Genomic DNA, 17,004 nt, shown 5'->3' with positions numbered 1-17,004 from the left:
GGAGAAAAAAGAAGAAGAAGGAAAAAAGAAGGAAAGGGATAAAATTCGAATATGTAAAAATAGAAAAAAATCGATTGGATCATCGTTGTCGGGTCGAGTGTATTTCGCGTTAATGGAAGAAGCGTTCGCGTCGTCTTGTGAAGCACCGATAAATTCGAAAATTGCCGATAACCGATAACTGGCTGTCAGAACAATCCACTTGTTTTGACACCTGTGTCACTTCCGGTTATTCAAAGCCCGGCGGCGTGTCGTCCAAAACGATGACAGCACCTTTGTCCGTCGCGTTCGAGCGCCGAGCGTGGTACGAGTCGTCCAATATTATTGTCCCGATCATCTGATCAGTCTCTTTAGACGATCGTGTCGTTCATTTTCTAGTTTCCACTATTCTCCCTTGTCTCGTCATTTTTATCTTACTCCAACGATATCCAAAACAATATTATATCCCTTATTGGTCGCGACTACACTTTTTTTTCCAACTTTTCGTCGTCCAATTTTCGTATTGTACGTGAAACAACGTCGTGTCATCGCGTCACACTTTCGAAAAGAGAGGAAGGGGAAACTGTTCGTGACGCGAACGAATGCCAAAATCTTTCAATCCCTCAATTTCCCTCGATTACGTATTTCAACGATGATTCGAAGCGTGCGAATCTTCCCGGGCGGTGGAAAAGATCGGCGATGAAACGTGATTATATGACGAGAAATCCGAGTGGATTCGAGTAGCGGAGGGGCAAAGAGTTCTCGAAACGTCGTAGCGATTCGAAGTGCGGGGTGTGGTTTCGAGGAGGCCGGCAAAGGGTTAAGGCTACGGTTCCACCGGTTCCCTACAACGATCTCCACTTTGCCTCCGAGTCCTTATTAATAGAGTCGGATTAGCATAACTGCTACCGCGGATACTCAGTCCCGGCCGAACTCCGCATAATTAAGCCGAACTCGCCGATCGCTATCTCAGCCGGTTGGAATTTCTAACCGAGGCATGGAGATAAGGCTCGACTCCGCGACGTTTCACCGGCGGAAAGCGCGAAGTGAAATACCACGGGGGGGGGGGGGCTTCATTTATATATAGATAGAGCGCGGGGGGAGAGAAAAAAGGGAATTTTCACAGACAGATTGTCCGTATTGTACAATATCTCGGTTTAAACGTTTTAGATCCTCGGTAATGGACGAACGATAAAATTTTCAATTATTACGCCGCCACGTTCTACTTCATCCGCGGTGTAATTGGGGTTGCGATAATAACAGCGATGATATCGCGCAGAAATATTTGGAAAGTGGACAGAGAGAGAGAGAGAGAGAGAGGGGCGCGGTGACAGGGCGCGGAAGAGAGAACGAACCCTTTTTCACGTATAACCCCGTGCGTAGCGTGCGTATACGTTTGATCGTGAACAGAGGCGAGACAGAGAGAAAGAGAGAGAGAGTACACGTGGATAGCGATAACGAGTTCTGTCAGTGACTGGTGCCACGCTGTCAACCAGGAGGATCGTCAACGAAGAAAGGGTGCACGTTTGCGTTTTTGCTTGGCAAAAACTAGAGGCCACGTCACGACGACGGTATAGCGGCTTATCGGTCGGTGCGGTACATTAAGCACGACCGTTTACTACGGCGCTACCGCAAAACGGGGATGCTGTCGGTCATGCTGGCAGAAAGGGGGAGGGGCGGGGACGAAGAAGGGTGTCGAGAGATTATCTTGTCGTATTCAATATTCCTATGGAACGTTCGGGATGATAAATCGTCCTCCTCGATAGGAAAGATGCGCCGGAACCATCCAGGTTCCAGGACCTTCCATCGGCTCTCACCTCCACGGACCGCCACCCCATCGGGACCGCTGTCATACTGTCTGTTTGCCCCGTTCCGATTCAATAGGGGAGAGAGAGAGTGGGCTCGCTCGTGGGGATTTCGCGCACCCATTCGAGTGGCCAATAATGTCTTAACACCGCCTTTTCTCTTCCTCCGCCCTGTTAACACCCGGCCCGGATGATATATCGGTAGATTATGTAACCGTGGCCTCTTAATACGATACCCGTTCTTTTTCGAAAGAATCATCGGTTGGAAATTAAATTCACGATTTATTAGAGGAGAATTCGACGGCGAAATAGAAGGGTGGTTCGTTCGCAAGGGTGGTGGTGGTGGGCGCGGCGAGATCTCTGTCGGCGGAAATATTCGAGCGAGTCCGCGAGCGAGGACTACGATTGAATTCGTGGAAACGAGCGGGAATCGGGGTGCGAATGCGTCCACCAAGAAATCCCGCGGGTATCAGTATAATAAAACCATTAGAATGATCCTCGTACGCGCATTCAAACGGTATAAATATCCTGGGCGGAATCCCTCGCGCCGTTTCCAACTTCTGTGTAATGTTAAACTTGCGATAAATCCGAAGTACCGAAGGCGGGGGCGAATCTCTTGTCCGTGACGTTTAACGGGCTCCGTATCATCTTGGTCGTTGACCATGGACAATAAATACTCGGGCCGGGGATACGTGAACCGTGTGGAACCCCTATGGCGCTGTCGCTCGTATTACGCGCGATATATATATTTTTTTCCTTTTTTTTTTTTTTTTTCTTTTTTTCCCCTCTCCCAGACCGGTGTACTTTCGAGGTTTCATTATTTTATGTGCATTCATCACGAAAACAATAACTCGGTTGACCTTTCTTTTTCCATTCGAATCGGCGCTCGTTCGATCCACCGGCTACTCGTGCTACGCCCGTACGATCCGTTTACCATTCACGCTTTTTCAAAAGTCATCCTCGTCACAGGAATCGTACATAGATAGCGATATACGCGCTACACGCTCACCTACGAGGTGTCACGCTATTCTATGTCGCATACCGAGAGGGAGAAAGAGAGAGAGAGAGGGAGAGGATATTTTGTATAACGTCAAAAGTCCGCGTTATCTTCGTATAACAGTGGAACGGTTCGTTATAGGACAAACCACTTTGTTTATCATCACTCGAGCCATTTTTGTTGATGTAATTACGTTATCTGGCCGGTATCCGACGAACCCCGGTCATTAGAGTCCTAAGTAAAGGCTGACATAGCACTCCTGCTCGCTTGTGTAGACGCGTATATAATTATCGAAGCGTACACCGAGACGATGTTGGTGTCAGCAATGGTCATTTGCCGCTATCGGCTGGTTCACAGGCTATCCTAACTGCTCTGTCCTGTCCGATTATTCTCCGTACCCATTCTACTCCATAAAGCCTGTTAGAGAGCAGGCGCGTACATTATCAGCGGTAAATTAGCGATTTCAGAGTTAATTAACGGGACGATCCGTCGTTGACCGATACGATTTAAGAAGAATATCGATCCAACCGCTTTGTTTATCCCTATCCTATATAATTTCAAATTACGCGAACCGAGCGAATGCTTCCAAGTGTTCCTTTCCCCCTTTCCCTTTTCACTTTAACGAAATCGACTTTCGTACGGCAACTACGCGCACATCATCCGTTCGAAGGGATCGATCAAACCCGAGAGTTTGACCCAAGTACTTGACGAAGCACCAATAATTCGCAACATCGATCGATCATCTCGTCGCGAAGAATCAACAAGTACCGTTTACACGCAACGGAGAGTCCAGTCTTCTTGCTGGCCAGGCCAGCCGACGCTCGGTGTTGCGCGCCGTTCCATTCCCTCTCCCCCCAAACACGAACACTTCTCCACGAATACATCGATATATCACCAACCGTGGTGGCGGCCTGACGTTTCCTGTCATCGCTTTAACGGAGCACCGCTCGAATTAAGCGTTCCCGCTTCCGTGGAACGAGTTGTACTCTTCGACCGGTCAATAACGAAACTACTTCGCAAAGGGTGCGCCGTGAGGGATGCTTGCCCGAGATCTCTCTTCCGCTCTAATCCCCTCTGGCCACTGGCGATCGCTTCGTCTTCGACGCTGCTTCCGTGGAAAAATTGCATCGAACCGTTCCGTTTCCTTTCTCTCGCGATCTCTCGCCGTTTAATCATCTCCCCCTCGCATGGAACAGGATGGAATGAAGGTATTTCAACGTCACCGGAAGGATCGATCGCTCAGCCAGAGATTTATTAGTAATCTGTCCGGTCGCCCCAGTCCTTCGTTGACCGTTCCACCGTGAAACGGAGAATCTGATCCGGTTCAAAGTTAGACGCGGGTCTAAGGTTGAAGATACCGCGTCCATCCACGCGCAGGAGGGGGTGGTGGTCTGCGGAGGGTGTCTGCGTTATTTACCGACCAACTGCTAACGGCTAACCGTTCCTCGAGCGGTCCTAACTCACGCGCAACGACCGAGAATATGTCCCGAGCGTCCGGACCTTCGTCTTATTGCGGCGAGACCGTCTTGAATGAGTTATCCGGACGAAACCGAGGCCGGCCGAAGTTAATCGTTCCTTCCCCCTCCTCGCTCGACGAATATTCGTACCGCCTAAGCGGTAACGGTTAAACATACGACTTTTCGAGCTGAATAATAAGCACAACGGTGTATATATAAATATACAAACACCGAACGAGGCAAAACAATTAATAAACATTCTTCAAAGGTCGAGATCCTTTCCCGGGAGAGCGTTCCTTTGCGCCCGCGTTTGATTTACGGACGGACTCGTAGGAATGCTAATTAAATCGTTGGTGAAATTTCTCTCCGGAAACTTTCCCCGGAAATTCGGCGTACCTGCGAAACGGCACGAAACTGTCAAAATGCTAATTTCGCTCGATCATTGATCGTCGAGGATCGGGCGACGAATCACTGCGCGATTTCATCCCGTATTTTGGAAGGGTGCGGAGCGAGAAGAAGCGGGCGTAAAGTAAAAAATGCGAAGGAGCCGGGGAGAGGGTTGGAGAATCGGACAGGGACGAATCGCGTGGAGGAGGGTGGCGTGGCTCGCTTCAACCGGCCTTATCTTGCGGCCAAACATTAATAATAAAAGTTTTCGCTCATTGTCTCGCGGCGTCGCGCTAAACGGCAAACGAACGATCGCGAGAGGGTGGGAGGGGGAAGGTTGCGAGGGAAGGAGCGTAGCGAGCACACGGTAGCACGAGACGTACGTGTGTTTTATACCACGAGCGATGGTGGAACCGCGTTTTGTCTTTGTCATGAATGCTCCCTTATCTTCCGCGAGTCCATCACCGGAGACCGGTTTTGTCCCGACACTCGGCGGTTCTGGCGACTAGGAACTGTCTGCGAATTGTAAGGAGACAGGAAGCTGGACACGCCGTGGCGCAACGTCTGGACGCCTCTCAGTTGGGAAATATTTCGAAACGTCGATCAGCCGCGAAACAAGGGTCGTGAGTTATGCGATGGGGCTTCGGTGCGCGGCAAGAGTATCGCCAATCTCTCTCTCTTTCTCTCTCCTTCTCTTTGTGTCTTTCCATCCGGCGTGTTCTCGTCGTCGATCTCAAACAGCGACGAAACAGTGACGGTTGTTCTCCTCCTCTTCTCTTCGCTTTCTTTTTTTTCTTTTCTGAGAATTTTATATTTCGTTCTTTTCCTTCTGCCTCCCCTCCCTCTTCTCTTCGGTGCATGCACGCGTACGTACGACGCTCTCTTCGTACGTGACGTTTTCTCGAGATCGTCGGAGAACTCGTTTTTAATTTCGATCGATTTAATTTTTAACCTCGTCGGGGTTAGGGGGTAGGGTATTGTAGAATGGCGTTGGAACATGCGAATCGATGCCTCTCGATCACGGGCTACATCTCTCGGTTGACCACAGTTCCCTGCCAGGCACTCGCTTTCGGTAAAGGGATACGATGTAAATCAGTCTAACGCCCGGCCGCATGCACCGACCGCACATTAAGTAGCCTTGACCACTCGAGATGGGAACGACGTAATCTCACAGTCGGACTGGTTCTTCGTTCCGCAACGAGGAAACACGATAAATCGATCGTCTTTGCGTCCATCGCTCTGACACAATTGTCTCGAAAAGACTCGTCGATCTCGTCGTTACTATTACTTCTTTGTGTACGAAACAAGGATAACGATTTGGAGATGGCTGGTGGAAGCGTCTTTCTCGAGTTGTCGTTCGATCGACTAGTTAATAGCTAGTAGTTAAGTTAAGTTAAGCCATTTCGGCTACACGCGTTGCTCGCGACGACGATTCGGATTCGAATAAATAAGGCAAAAAGATTTGCCCGATTGACCGGGCAAGATTATCCGCGTAACCGAGGCCTTCCCTTCCCCTGGCCCCCTTCTCTGCTCGTCCCTCCCGTGTCAATGTCTCGAGCGAGAATTGCCGAGCACGTACGTGGAAGGAGGACACCGATCGATCGTTAAGTTCGTGCCCGGCTGCTGGGGACACTTACAAATTAGCCAATCAAGTTCTAATCCCACCACGATTTACCCCAATCAGCCCGCATCCCGCCGCAAATACTTTAATCCGTCCATTAATCCTGCAAGATAAAAGTTTTCGAAGTAGTTACGGCCCCTTTGTCGTCGGCATCGGCCACGTATCGGTCCGCGGTCCGTTCCACCGCATCCAACGATAAGGACCGTTTCGATCGCCTCCTATCTGCGTAATTAGCGTTCGTTCAACGGCCATCAATCGCGTTGACCGGTGGAAAACGGGGGAAAGGGGCGGAGAGAATCGCGGACGATTTCGACCGGGTGAAACGAAGACGAGGGAGGGACGATTTCAAAAAAAATAAAAAAGAAGGGGGGAGGGGAAGGTAAAATAGAAAAGAGAAAGGAAAACAGAGGAGATTTATCTTCAACAGTCGGGTTTAAAGGGAAACGAAGATGGGAAAAAATTCACTTGGAGAGGCTCGATGACGAGGATTTTCTCCATTTGACTGAAATAGGTATCCGGCGCGGCATAATCCCGATGTATTTAAGCGGACGGCGGGGTGGAATTGAAATCGGAAAAAATAGAAGAGGAAAAAGGAAACGAAAAAGAAAGATGGGAAGAAAGAAAGAAGGAAAGAGAAGGGAAGAAGGATCGGTGGGATTCGCGAGGGTGGGCGGAGAGGTGTGAGTGTCGCTTAAATTTATGCTCGGCATCCTAGCGGTCGTCCCCGGGCAATTTTTTTTTCAACTTCAACCTCGGGCGATTCTCTGCCCTACCACACCCCCGCCTCACCTCGCCGCTCACCATTTACTCCCTCCAACCTCCCACCAGGTCTCTCTCTTTCTCTCTCTCTCCGCTGGTGGCCATACACACAACGCTGGACAAACAACAATAAATACATTTTCCCAAGCGGGGTGGCAAACCCCGGTGAGGGGTGGAACTTCCATGCGAGCACGTACGGGCATAGCTTAGCGTAATCTGACTGCACACCACCCCATTTCAGCCACCAACCCTCCGCGTCACGACGTACGCAAACCCCGTTACCCCTGCCCTCTACACTCCACAAGACTGCGACCATCCTCCCTCCCTTTCTCTCTTTGTCTCTCTGTGCCGGAAGAGAGGGACAGAGGTGGGTGAGCCGGAGATGGAGAGATAGCGGGAGGGGGAGAGAGAGAGAGGGAGGCCACGAATGTATTAGAAAAAACAGGTGGAAGAAGGAGGAAGGACACGAAGCGGAGAAAGAAACGAAACGTGGAGCAAAAAAGAAACGACGACGACGACGACGACAACGGCGAGGACGACAATGACAACGACGAAAACGTGGGAAGGAGAAGAAGGAGGAAGAGGAGGAGTAGATGGCATTGCCACCTGACGAAAGAATGCCGCGACCTGACTAGAATTTCATTAACCGCGGTCCGCCGACCGAGAAGGGGACGGCAAATATGAAGAGAAAAAAGAGTGGAGAGGAACGCAGGGCGGCCTCGCGTTTATCGGCGCGAAAGAACTTGTTAAACAGACCGTTTGTCCGTTACGCCGTTTCCGTTGTCCTTAAAACACACACACACACACACATAGAAAATTATCCGGAAGAACGACCGCTCAAGACGACGTTTGTTAACGTTACAACTTCCATCGAGAGCATCACCGTCTCTTTGCATCACCGATTCGAGACAAAATCGAGAATTTCAGCCCGATATTCGAATCGTCGCTTTAACAAATAAATCGATCGAAGAGAGAACGAGCCGTTTCTTTGTTTCGTTTTATTAAATCCCGGCCAGTTTGTTTCGCGGACGGCCGCGGGCTGTTTTTCGTCGGTCGTTGGACGTTGAAAACGTTAGGAAAAGTTTAAGCGGTGTGTTCTCAGCCGAGTGTGTTTTCGGTCGTCACCGACCGTTCGGAATGCTAATGCGTGATTACGGCGCGGCCACGGTCGTAATACGTGAACTTTTTGTGCGACTCACGTGTGCCACGGACCCGCTTAAAACATCCCTTAAATTACCCCCATTAGCAAGGGCTGAATGCCGGGTAAACGAGGATTTCAGTGGCGCTGTTACGCGAGATTTATTCCGTAGGAAATATTCCTTTGGCCCGTTAAATTACATCGTTACGGACTCACTCCACCATTTTCTGTCCACCTCCGCCAACTTAACCTCGCCTAAAACGTACGCGATTCCATTACTACTAACATTTCGACGTTCCGCGATAGAAAAATCGTTCGAATTAAAATTTCTCCTATTAATTATATACATATATACATATATATATATATATACACAAATTGGAAATCGAATCGAAAATTCTAAAAACCAATTCGGCAACCAATACAGCAATATAATTTCATCGAGGCACGTTCCTTTATTAATTTTTAACGGAAACGCGAGTAACAATGGCTCGTGTCTCGAGTCGAAACGAGTCGAAGGGAGAAGATTCGGGACGATTTACAGAATTTAAACAGTCTCGAGGGATAAGGTGGTAGCATGGCAGGTCGGATTAGCAGGCTGCCGCCGTCGAAACAATTCCCCCGCTTCCCCTTCGCCTGGCCACCGCCCCTTCAACCTCCACGGGCAGGGAAAGGGGGAGGAGGAGGGGGCGGGTGGTCCTTCCTGCGGGATAAAACAAAACAGCCACAGGAGTATATTAATGCTCGGCTTAATGCGGCCCGCCTAATTAATGGACCGACTCACCGGATGCCCGCGCTCTCGTCCTAAAAGTAAAAGATAACGCTTCCGCGGGAGCATTATTAAAGACAAAAGCGCGAATAATTTTTCTTCCAACGAGGCTGCGCTGTTTCGGTGGAACGGAACGGTCATCGTCGGATGGGACGAACGGAGGCGTCTCGAGACAGGCGGCTCCGCGCTTTTTCGCGCGCCGAGGAAAATTTTGTTTTTCCGCGTTGAAGAGGACCGCAGGGGTGGTGCCCTGGGAGTGTCGCGGATGCTGCGAGGGCGGAGCCTTGAGAACTGCATCGAGACTGCCCAGTTACGTCGATAAATAGAGAGAGAGAGAGAGAGGGAGGGAGGGAGGAGGAGGAGACCTCCTTTCCACGGTTTTCGTTTCCACGGTGGAAATCTTGCACCGCGCGCCTCGTTCTCCTTGCAATGCGCAGTTCCACCAGAGATTTCCGTTAGAGAGATGGACTTGGACGACGTTCCAACGCGACGAAGGAGAATAAAATTTCCCCCGAAATTCGAAACTCCGCTCATAACGAACAGAGATGGAATAGTACGATGGAGATATTTGCGCGAGATAATTAGAGTGGAGCAATGACGTCGAAGTGGAAGTTCAAAGTCATCGGAGTTGGAAGCGAGGGAAAAATAGGAGTAAGAGGAGGGGGGTTCCGATGGGTGAACGCAGATTACACGGAAGTAATTTAATTAGATTCGGGAAGATGGTTAAGCAAGAAGAGATCTAGCAATTGGAGGACATGTCGGCGGTTGTCCAACATGCACGAGATAATCGAATTATCGTCGCTTTGAGGAGCAGCGCCCGTGGATGATCTGATCACGTACCTGATGAACAGATCGCCAGCGATGCGAGCCGCTCTCGAAGGGAAAGCGGCTCTCGTTATGGACCCTTCACGGTTACGTTCCAACGAACTGTTACCACCGTGCCCCCCTCGCTTCCCTAACACGATACCTAACTTCTACCGACCGATTAAAGCCACGCGAGCCACGAAAAGGCAGCGATATCGACGGCCATCGGTGTCATCGAACCCGCCGCGACGGGTATCCGCGATTAAGACGCCGTCCGAATCGTCTGTCAACTAAAACCGCCTTTCGCGCGCTTTCGTCTTTCTTCGAACGCGCCGCCCTCTCCTCGCCCCTCACCCTATCCTTTGCTGCGTCGACGAGTTACGCGACGAGGGCCGAAAATTGCGGAACAAAGTGGAAATTGACCGACCGCGTGCAGTCTCTGGCAAAGGTTTTCGAGGTCGTCGCTGGTATTCAGGTTGGATCCCGCAGGAATTCCCGCGGTCGAATTCCGCCGTGCCTAACTCGAAAATACTTTTCTGGGATGGAGGCTCGGTGTTTTCGCTCGTGTTGCGCGGAATAAATCTCGAAGGAGATCGTCGAATCGTGTTCCCGTTCCATCACGTGTTCAGCCCGTGCTCGAAAGTGCGGCCGCGTTGTTGCGGCGTACTGTGCGGCTGCGATCGCGTTTTCAAATTATATTAAATATCGTCATCGATTGGCGACACGTGTATACAATTCTATACGCGTACGTAAAAGGGGGAGGAGGGAGAGGGGAATGGAACAAAACGTACGCCACCCTCATACTTTCCGAAGGGAGCATTAACGATGACTTTAATCAACCTGTAATAACAATAAAATATATTAACGTCCGACGTATAAATTCAACGAGGGTAGGGGAGGGGGAAGGTGGGATTCGATCGTTAACGCGATTATTATGTGGCCAACTTTGCGCGCATTCGAATTTAATAGTTTGCATAATTTACCTGGCTAGTTAGTTATTCCATTAATCACTCTACACTTATAGGAGTATAAGGTTACGCATAATAATTGTACCATTATTTAGATCATATTCGGTGTATATCGATAATCAGGCCGGCACGCAATAATTTCAACGTAATTAATCGACCCGTCTCCCATCGACGAGATTTCAGGTTTCGAGACCGAAGGGATGATAAATACGGGGAAAAAAGAAAGGGGGGTTGATTGAAGGAGGAAGTAGGAGGAGGGGAAGAAAGGAAGGAAGAAAGAAAGAAGAATATACGGTGCGAACGATTGGATAAAGATCGAGCGGTTACGAGAACATCCGTTCTGAACGCACGAGTTTCAAATATATTTCGTCTTCTATTAATTAACGTATCAAAGGACGCGATATTAATATTTGCTTCGCAGTCTCAACCGCATAGAAGATATTAACGTCCCTGTAATATTGTGTCCAGGCTAGAGGGAGAGGACATATTGAAACCGCACAAACTTTGCTCATAGCATCCGCGGGTACTCGTAAATATACAGGGTGGCTCGAGATCGAACGGATCCGTGTGGACAGAGACGCGGAATTTAAGTCTGTCCCCCGTTTCCCGGATTAATCGCCAACGTGCACGAATAGGAATCGGAACGACAACCTTCCCTCCGATCGAAACGTTATTTTCGAAATTAGCTCAGTTCGCCTCGGATTTCGTCGTATTTTATCGTCGTATCTCGCGATCGATGGAAAGAATGATCGAGTGAGAAAGGAAAGAGAGAGGGAGAGAGAGAGAGAGAGAGAAAGAAAAAGAGAAAGAAAAACGCGAAATCAAATATCGCGCGGAATACTTGGAATACCGGTATTTGTACTTTTTTATTTACAACTTATCGTCCGAAAAACCGGCCGATATTTTCGAATTCGTTTCAATAACGTTGAACGGGCCGGTGGAATAAAATGGAACGGGAGAAGGCAAACGGTGCCGATTAAATAAACGTTAAACCCCGAAATTTCGTTTAAACGGAGGGCAGGGGTGGATTATACATACGTCTTTGGGCGAAAACAATTAATGTTTATCGGGAAGCTCGCGCAGCCGTTACCCGACAAGCCGGCGGTTGTTCCGGGGACCGGTGCCGCTTAAACGCGCAATAAGTGGAGAGAAGAGAGGGTCAAACTAATTCGATTCTAAACTCTGACCGCATCGCGCGAGAAAGAGGCGGGCGGAGGGTGCGGGTGGAGAAACACAGGAGCACCCGCACCCACGATGGACACAGATGGCACTAACCGCGCCGTTAAATTCTCAACCTGTAACTCTAATTGCTCGTAGACGAGGCCAAGTTTCTCTTCGACCGCCATATGCCGTGCGAATTTGTCACGTATCAAGCGTACGCGATCACTCGTCCGATCCTTCGTATCCCACACTTTGGCTAATCGGGTGTTGACACGAACTGAAATTAATCGATCAATTACCATCGGGCACGGGATAATCATTCGTTCGTTACACAGTTTGTTTGTTTGAAACTGGCGCGGTGATCAATCGAGGTTGTTTCGCTCGTGTTGCAGGATACCGGAATAATAATCGAAAAGTGATAATCGTAAAGCCACAATGGATGGGACGAAAAGCGAGCCGAGCAAGAGCGGGGCTGTGCAACGGGAGTGCGGTGGTTGCGGAGAGGTAATTACGGAAAGGTAAATATTTCAGACGTTAAATTTATCATTAACCGATTCTTTTCGAAACGTTTCTCGAAAACGTTCGAACATATTTCAAACATATATGTACGATTTCTCCAATTCCACAGGTATCTTCTCAAAGTGTTGGACATGTTCTGGCACGAGGATTGCTTAAAGTGCAACAGTTGCAATTGCAGACTCGTGGAAGCTGGTCCCTCGCTTTACATAAAATCTAATCTGATATTGTGCAAGAAGGATTATTTAAAGTAAGCTACTTCTTTCGCCTCTTCTTTCCTCTTCATTCGACCTATTGATATATATATATATGTATATACGTTCGCGAATCGGAAATCCGTTATAATATTATAATTCCATTCCGCCCTCCGACAACGTTGACGTTTCATATTTCATTGTGTCGCGGTGCATTGGGACGTCAATAAAGGGCAAAGTGGAAAAGGAGACGTTAAGCACCGCCACGTACGGGCAGTCCTCGACGCGGCGAACGGAAGCAACAAATCGAATTTTACAGATGAGTTTCCCTTATTGAATACATCCACGTCCCATATAAACAGGCGAGGGCAAATAAACCGTGTTGAGATTACAAAGTCCCGAGGGAACGCGCGCAGGTGGCGCGTCTGCGAGGAAACCTTCGCTATCGAACCCACCATGCCCTTTATTAATGGCCCAATATTTGAAGATGGCATATTCGTGGCTCGTCCTTAAGCTTATTGATTCTTGTTCCAACCTGGCTAAAAGTCTGCGCCAACGTCATCGTTGGCGGGGGATAACTCGCATACATCGCACGAAAGAAATACAAGATTCATCGCCGGGTGAAACGATTCCACTTTCTTAATTTCTTGCAACAATAAGATAGCCGATACGATCGTGTCAGCCCTTTTGTTTTTCAATTTGTGGCAGATTGTTTGGACTCACTGGCCATTGCGCGGCTTGTAACAAAACCATCCCAGCCTTCGAGATGGTGATGAGGGCGAGGACGAACGTCTACCATTTGGAGTGTTTTGCGTGTCAACAATGTAACTACAGGTAAGAAGAGGTGTTACGATCTCTTAGAACATCCGCACGCAATATTCGTTTCGAGCTGTTGCAACATTCCGGAAATACTCACTCGATAATTCGAAAGGAAAAATAGGAATTCTTCTACGTAGGAAATCTATTCTCGCGAAATCGTGAAAAATGGTTCGTCGTTGCGAGTCATCGATTGAGATCCCACCTCGTTGGAATTTAGTTTTAGGCGCGGCAGAGATATTATGTTATTAAATAATAAGGGAGAGGCTGTGATTAAACATTCACACCCGGGAGGATGGTGGGAAAGTCACTGGTTTCTGCGAAGTATTCGTCGTGGCAGCTCATCCGTATAACAATTTAATTCGAGCCAACCCGGCCGTGCGCCTGGGGGCTTGGCTAAACTTCTGCAGCACTTCGCAACACTTCGCTTACTTATTCACAACAACCAAGTTAAGCTCGAAGCTCGTTCGAGTCTGTGTTTAAGTCGAAACACCTCGGTGAATCCGGCGGATGAAGATAATCGGCGCAGGAATCGAGAAGCCGTCGAGTAAGAGTCGCTCTCCCTCTCTCTATCGCTCGGCAATAAACTCGGATTAATTACACCCTTCTCGTAATTTCCCTCCTTTGTCAATTTCCCCAAAATATTGGTGTTAATATTTATCGTTTATTTTTTGATCGAAAGCGCACGATACGATCTGCCCAACCTCTCGAAATCGGCACCCGTTCCGTGATGAAAATTTGAAATTCCTGAAAAATGGATCCGTTACAACCAAGTAACGAACAAGTCCAATGAAATTTTCCTCCCCTGACGTGAGTATAATTGACGTGAGGGCGTCGCGATGGGGGAAGAGGTTGAGACATCTAGCAGGAGAGAGGAGATCGCGAGAGGAAAGTCGAGAGTTGCGAAACTATGCGAGCGACGTGTAGACGCCTCGAGGTGTACGTCAGATGCAAATCATGCTCACTAATTTCCCGGAAAACTAACGAATCCCGAGGGCGCGCGGCCCAAATATCCACCCGCGCCGTCCGCCATCCGTCGAGAGACGTTTCGTTGTGCGTAACCGGCGTTTCGATAATCCGAAATTAGCAAATTAATTAATTTTCCTGCCGGAATTATTCCTCGAATATTCGAATTCTATGGGCACGAAATTAACGTGAGAGAGGGAGCATCGATCGCGCTCGAAAGCTTCGAAAGTAATACGAGAGAGGGTGGATGGGAAAATACGAAAAAATGCGGCGACTCGTTGAGGTCAGGTCGAGAAGTTGGGAACAGCGACTCGGCATTTCAGTCTAATGTCAAATCGCGACATTTCTCCGACCTTTATCCAGCCTGAGAACGCTTCCTTATACGCGTTGGGTGTATCCTCGGGTCCGATTCGGATTCATCCAACGAAAGGGACGTGCACGCGAAGATTGCTCGAGGCGTAAGGGTGGCGTAAGAGAGGCTCGAACGGGTTACAAGGGGTGAATTTAAAATATAATCCGCTATTAAAAATAGAATTTTTTTAACGTGTAAACGGGGCTTGTATCGCGATCACGAGGCCGAGAGTAAAAATAGAAGGAGGAAAGGAAAAAAAAAGAAAGAACGGAAGGATATGGAGCCGCACGGGCAAAGGTTAGCTCGGCGCGCTCCACGTGACTATCGAGCGAAGCCGATTACTGGTTAAAGATACGTCGAAAGTATACTTTCTTTCGTGGTCGAAGGTAACGTGCAACCCTTAAGGCGAACCATTGGTTAGGGGTCGAAGCGGTTGACCGTAGGCAAAACGGAAACGGATGTGGCCGTTGGGTCACGCGATCTCCACGAGTCGAGCATAAAACACCTGAGTTGTTTAATCATACGCTCCTAACCCGAGTCGTACATCGTAAACTCGAGAGGGTAGGTTTCCTTCTCTCTTCCTCCCTCGATCGCTCTCTTCCATTACGCTCGTCTCCTTTCGCAGAGATGTATAGCCGGATAAAAGTACTCCGTTTATCCATTAACAGGTATGTTCCGTTTACGGTATCGGTAAAAGTGATCGATACGATCATCCTCTGTGTATACCGCGAAACAATTTATGACGATATATCAGAGATCGATCAAACGAGGATGTGTCCTTTTCTCAATTTGTGTATCTTTCGTCTCTCGATTTCTGCGATAAATGGTACTTAAATGGAAAAATATATATATATATGCATAATCTCTTTCAAGAGTTCAACGCGGATCGGTGCTAATTAGACGAGCTCAGACATCTCGAAGAGGTGGAAGAGCTTTTTCGTGATCCGAAGTTGACGAAAGCTTCGACCTCGTCCTTTGTCTACGAATTCACAGCAGGTATTGTACGAGCGGCTGTACGGCTCCTAGTAGGACTATAGTCCATTGTTCGTGCTTATATTGTATTTAGGCATTACGAGTCAGCCTGATATAATTGTTACTGTTCCGTGGCGCTTATCGAACACGCTGCTCTGCTGCATTCCCACGCGAGTCATCGCCTGGCCCTCGTAATTACTCGAAAATCATTAAACTTCCACTACGGCGCACCGCGAATAGAAACAAATTTCCGAAATAATTTCTTCAGCGAACCATCGAACGTTGAAAAACGACGACGAGGCGCGACAACCATAGAACGCGATACACGTTTATGCGAGCGCGGAAAAAAGGAAAGAATGTCCCCTTATCGTGTACGAGCGAAGACGGGCGAGCATTTCGATGTTCGGGGCCGAACAATGCAAACTCTCGAATTCACGCTCCTTGGAAGGGTTGGAAGCAGAGGGAGAGAGAGGCGTAGATTGTTGGGTGGGTGGATAGTAGATCGGTAGGAAGGTGGCGCGGAGTGGAAAGAGGCAAGTCGCGTAGAAGGGAGCGGCCATTTTGTTTCCGGTGTCCCGGGAGCACTTCCGGTCACCGTCACGCAGTTCTGCGTCGCGAAGTGCCCCCGAGCTCCCGAGATCTCCTTTCACGATTATATTCAAATTAAATGCGGGAGTCTGACCGGTAATATACTGCCGCCAATTTAGCTACAACCCCCCGGACGGTGGTTCGCCTTACCTCGCCTCACCACCGCCCGTCCGACTTCGCTCGCCTCCAAGAATCCGTCCGTTTCTATCCATCACCCGCGTTAATCGTCCGTTCCGCAAAAACTTAACCGACTTGACTTGATGGGGGGGAGGGGAGAATAAACTTTCCGGCTCGAGCTCCCCTCCCGTCCCTCTCCGAGCCTCTGATAGGACAAACACGCGTGTCACCATCGCGCGTGGCGACGAAATCTTCTTCGAAAATAGATCGACGCCCGGGCAACCGGTAATCGTACACCAAAGGTATCGATCAGAGGCGAGATTTCGATAACGGGGCAGGAGGGGAAGGGGGGGGAGAAAAACAACACCGGTTGGACTTTTGTGATCACGCCAATAAATGCGCGTCAGACAAGGAATTCGCTTCCGGTTTTCGATGCAAAGCTTGCCGCGTATCGCGTTCAAGCGCCGCTGCATCCGAACAGTGGGGTTTCAGTTGCACCATTTTCAATGGTGATAATCCGGCGTGCCGAGGGCCTCGTTGCACGAACCGAACCAGCTTTGTCACCGGATAACCTAGACTCGCATTGCCAGCTCCGGTAGCGCCAGCGATAGACGGCCTCCCTCCCTCCTCTCTCTCTCTCT

At 49.1% G+C, this 17,004-nt stretch overlaps 1 protein-coding gene across 1 annotated transcript in view; it reads left to right on the top strand.

Annotated features, from left to right (window-relative positions):
* Nucleotides 1-17,004, top strand: part of LOC107996816 (LIM domain only protein 3-like) — a 64,566-nt gene that overhangs the window by 23,690 nt on the left and 23,872 nt on the right. The window contains exons 2-4 of the mRNA XM_017055088.2: nt 12,235-12,360; nt 12,471-12,608; nt 13,261-13,386. Coding sequence (XP_016910577.1) covers nt 12,278-12,360; nt 12,471-12,608; nt 13,261-13,386 — 347 coding nt within the window. The 5' untranslated portion in view covers nt 12,235-12,277. The remainder of the gene's footprint in view (nt 1-12,234; nt 12,361-12,470; nt 12,609-13,260; nt 13,387-17,004) is intronic.

This window comes from Apis cerana, linkage group LG2, assembly GCF_029169275.1.
Source record: "Apis cerana isolate GH-2021 linkage group LG2, AcerK_1.0, whole genome shotgun sequence".
NCBI lineage: Eukaryota > Metazoa > Arthropoda > Insecta > Hymenoptera > Apidae > Apis > Apis cerana.
Note: the sequence above shows the minus strand (reverse complement) of the source record. Positions and strands in the feature narration are given on the sequence as shown.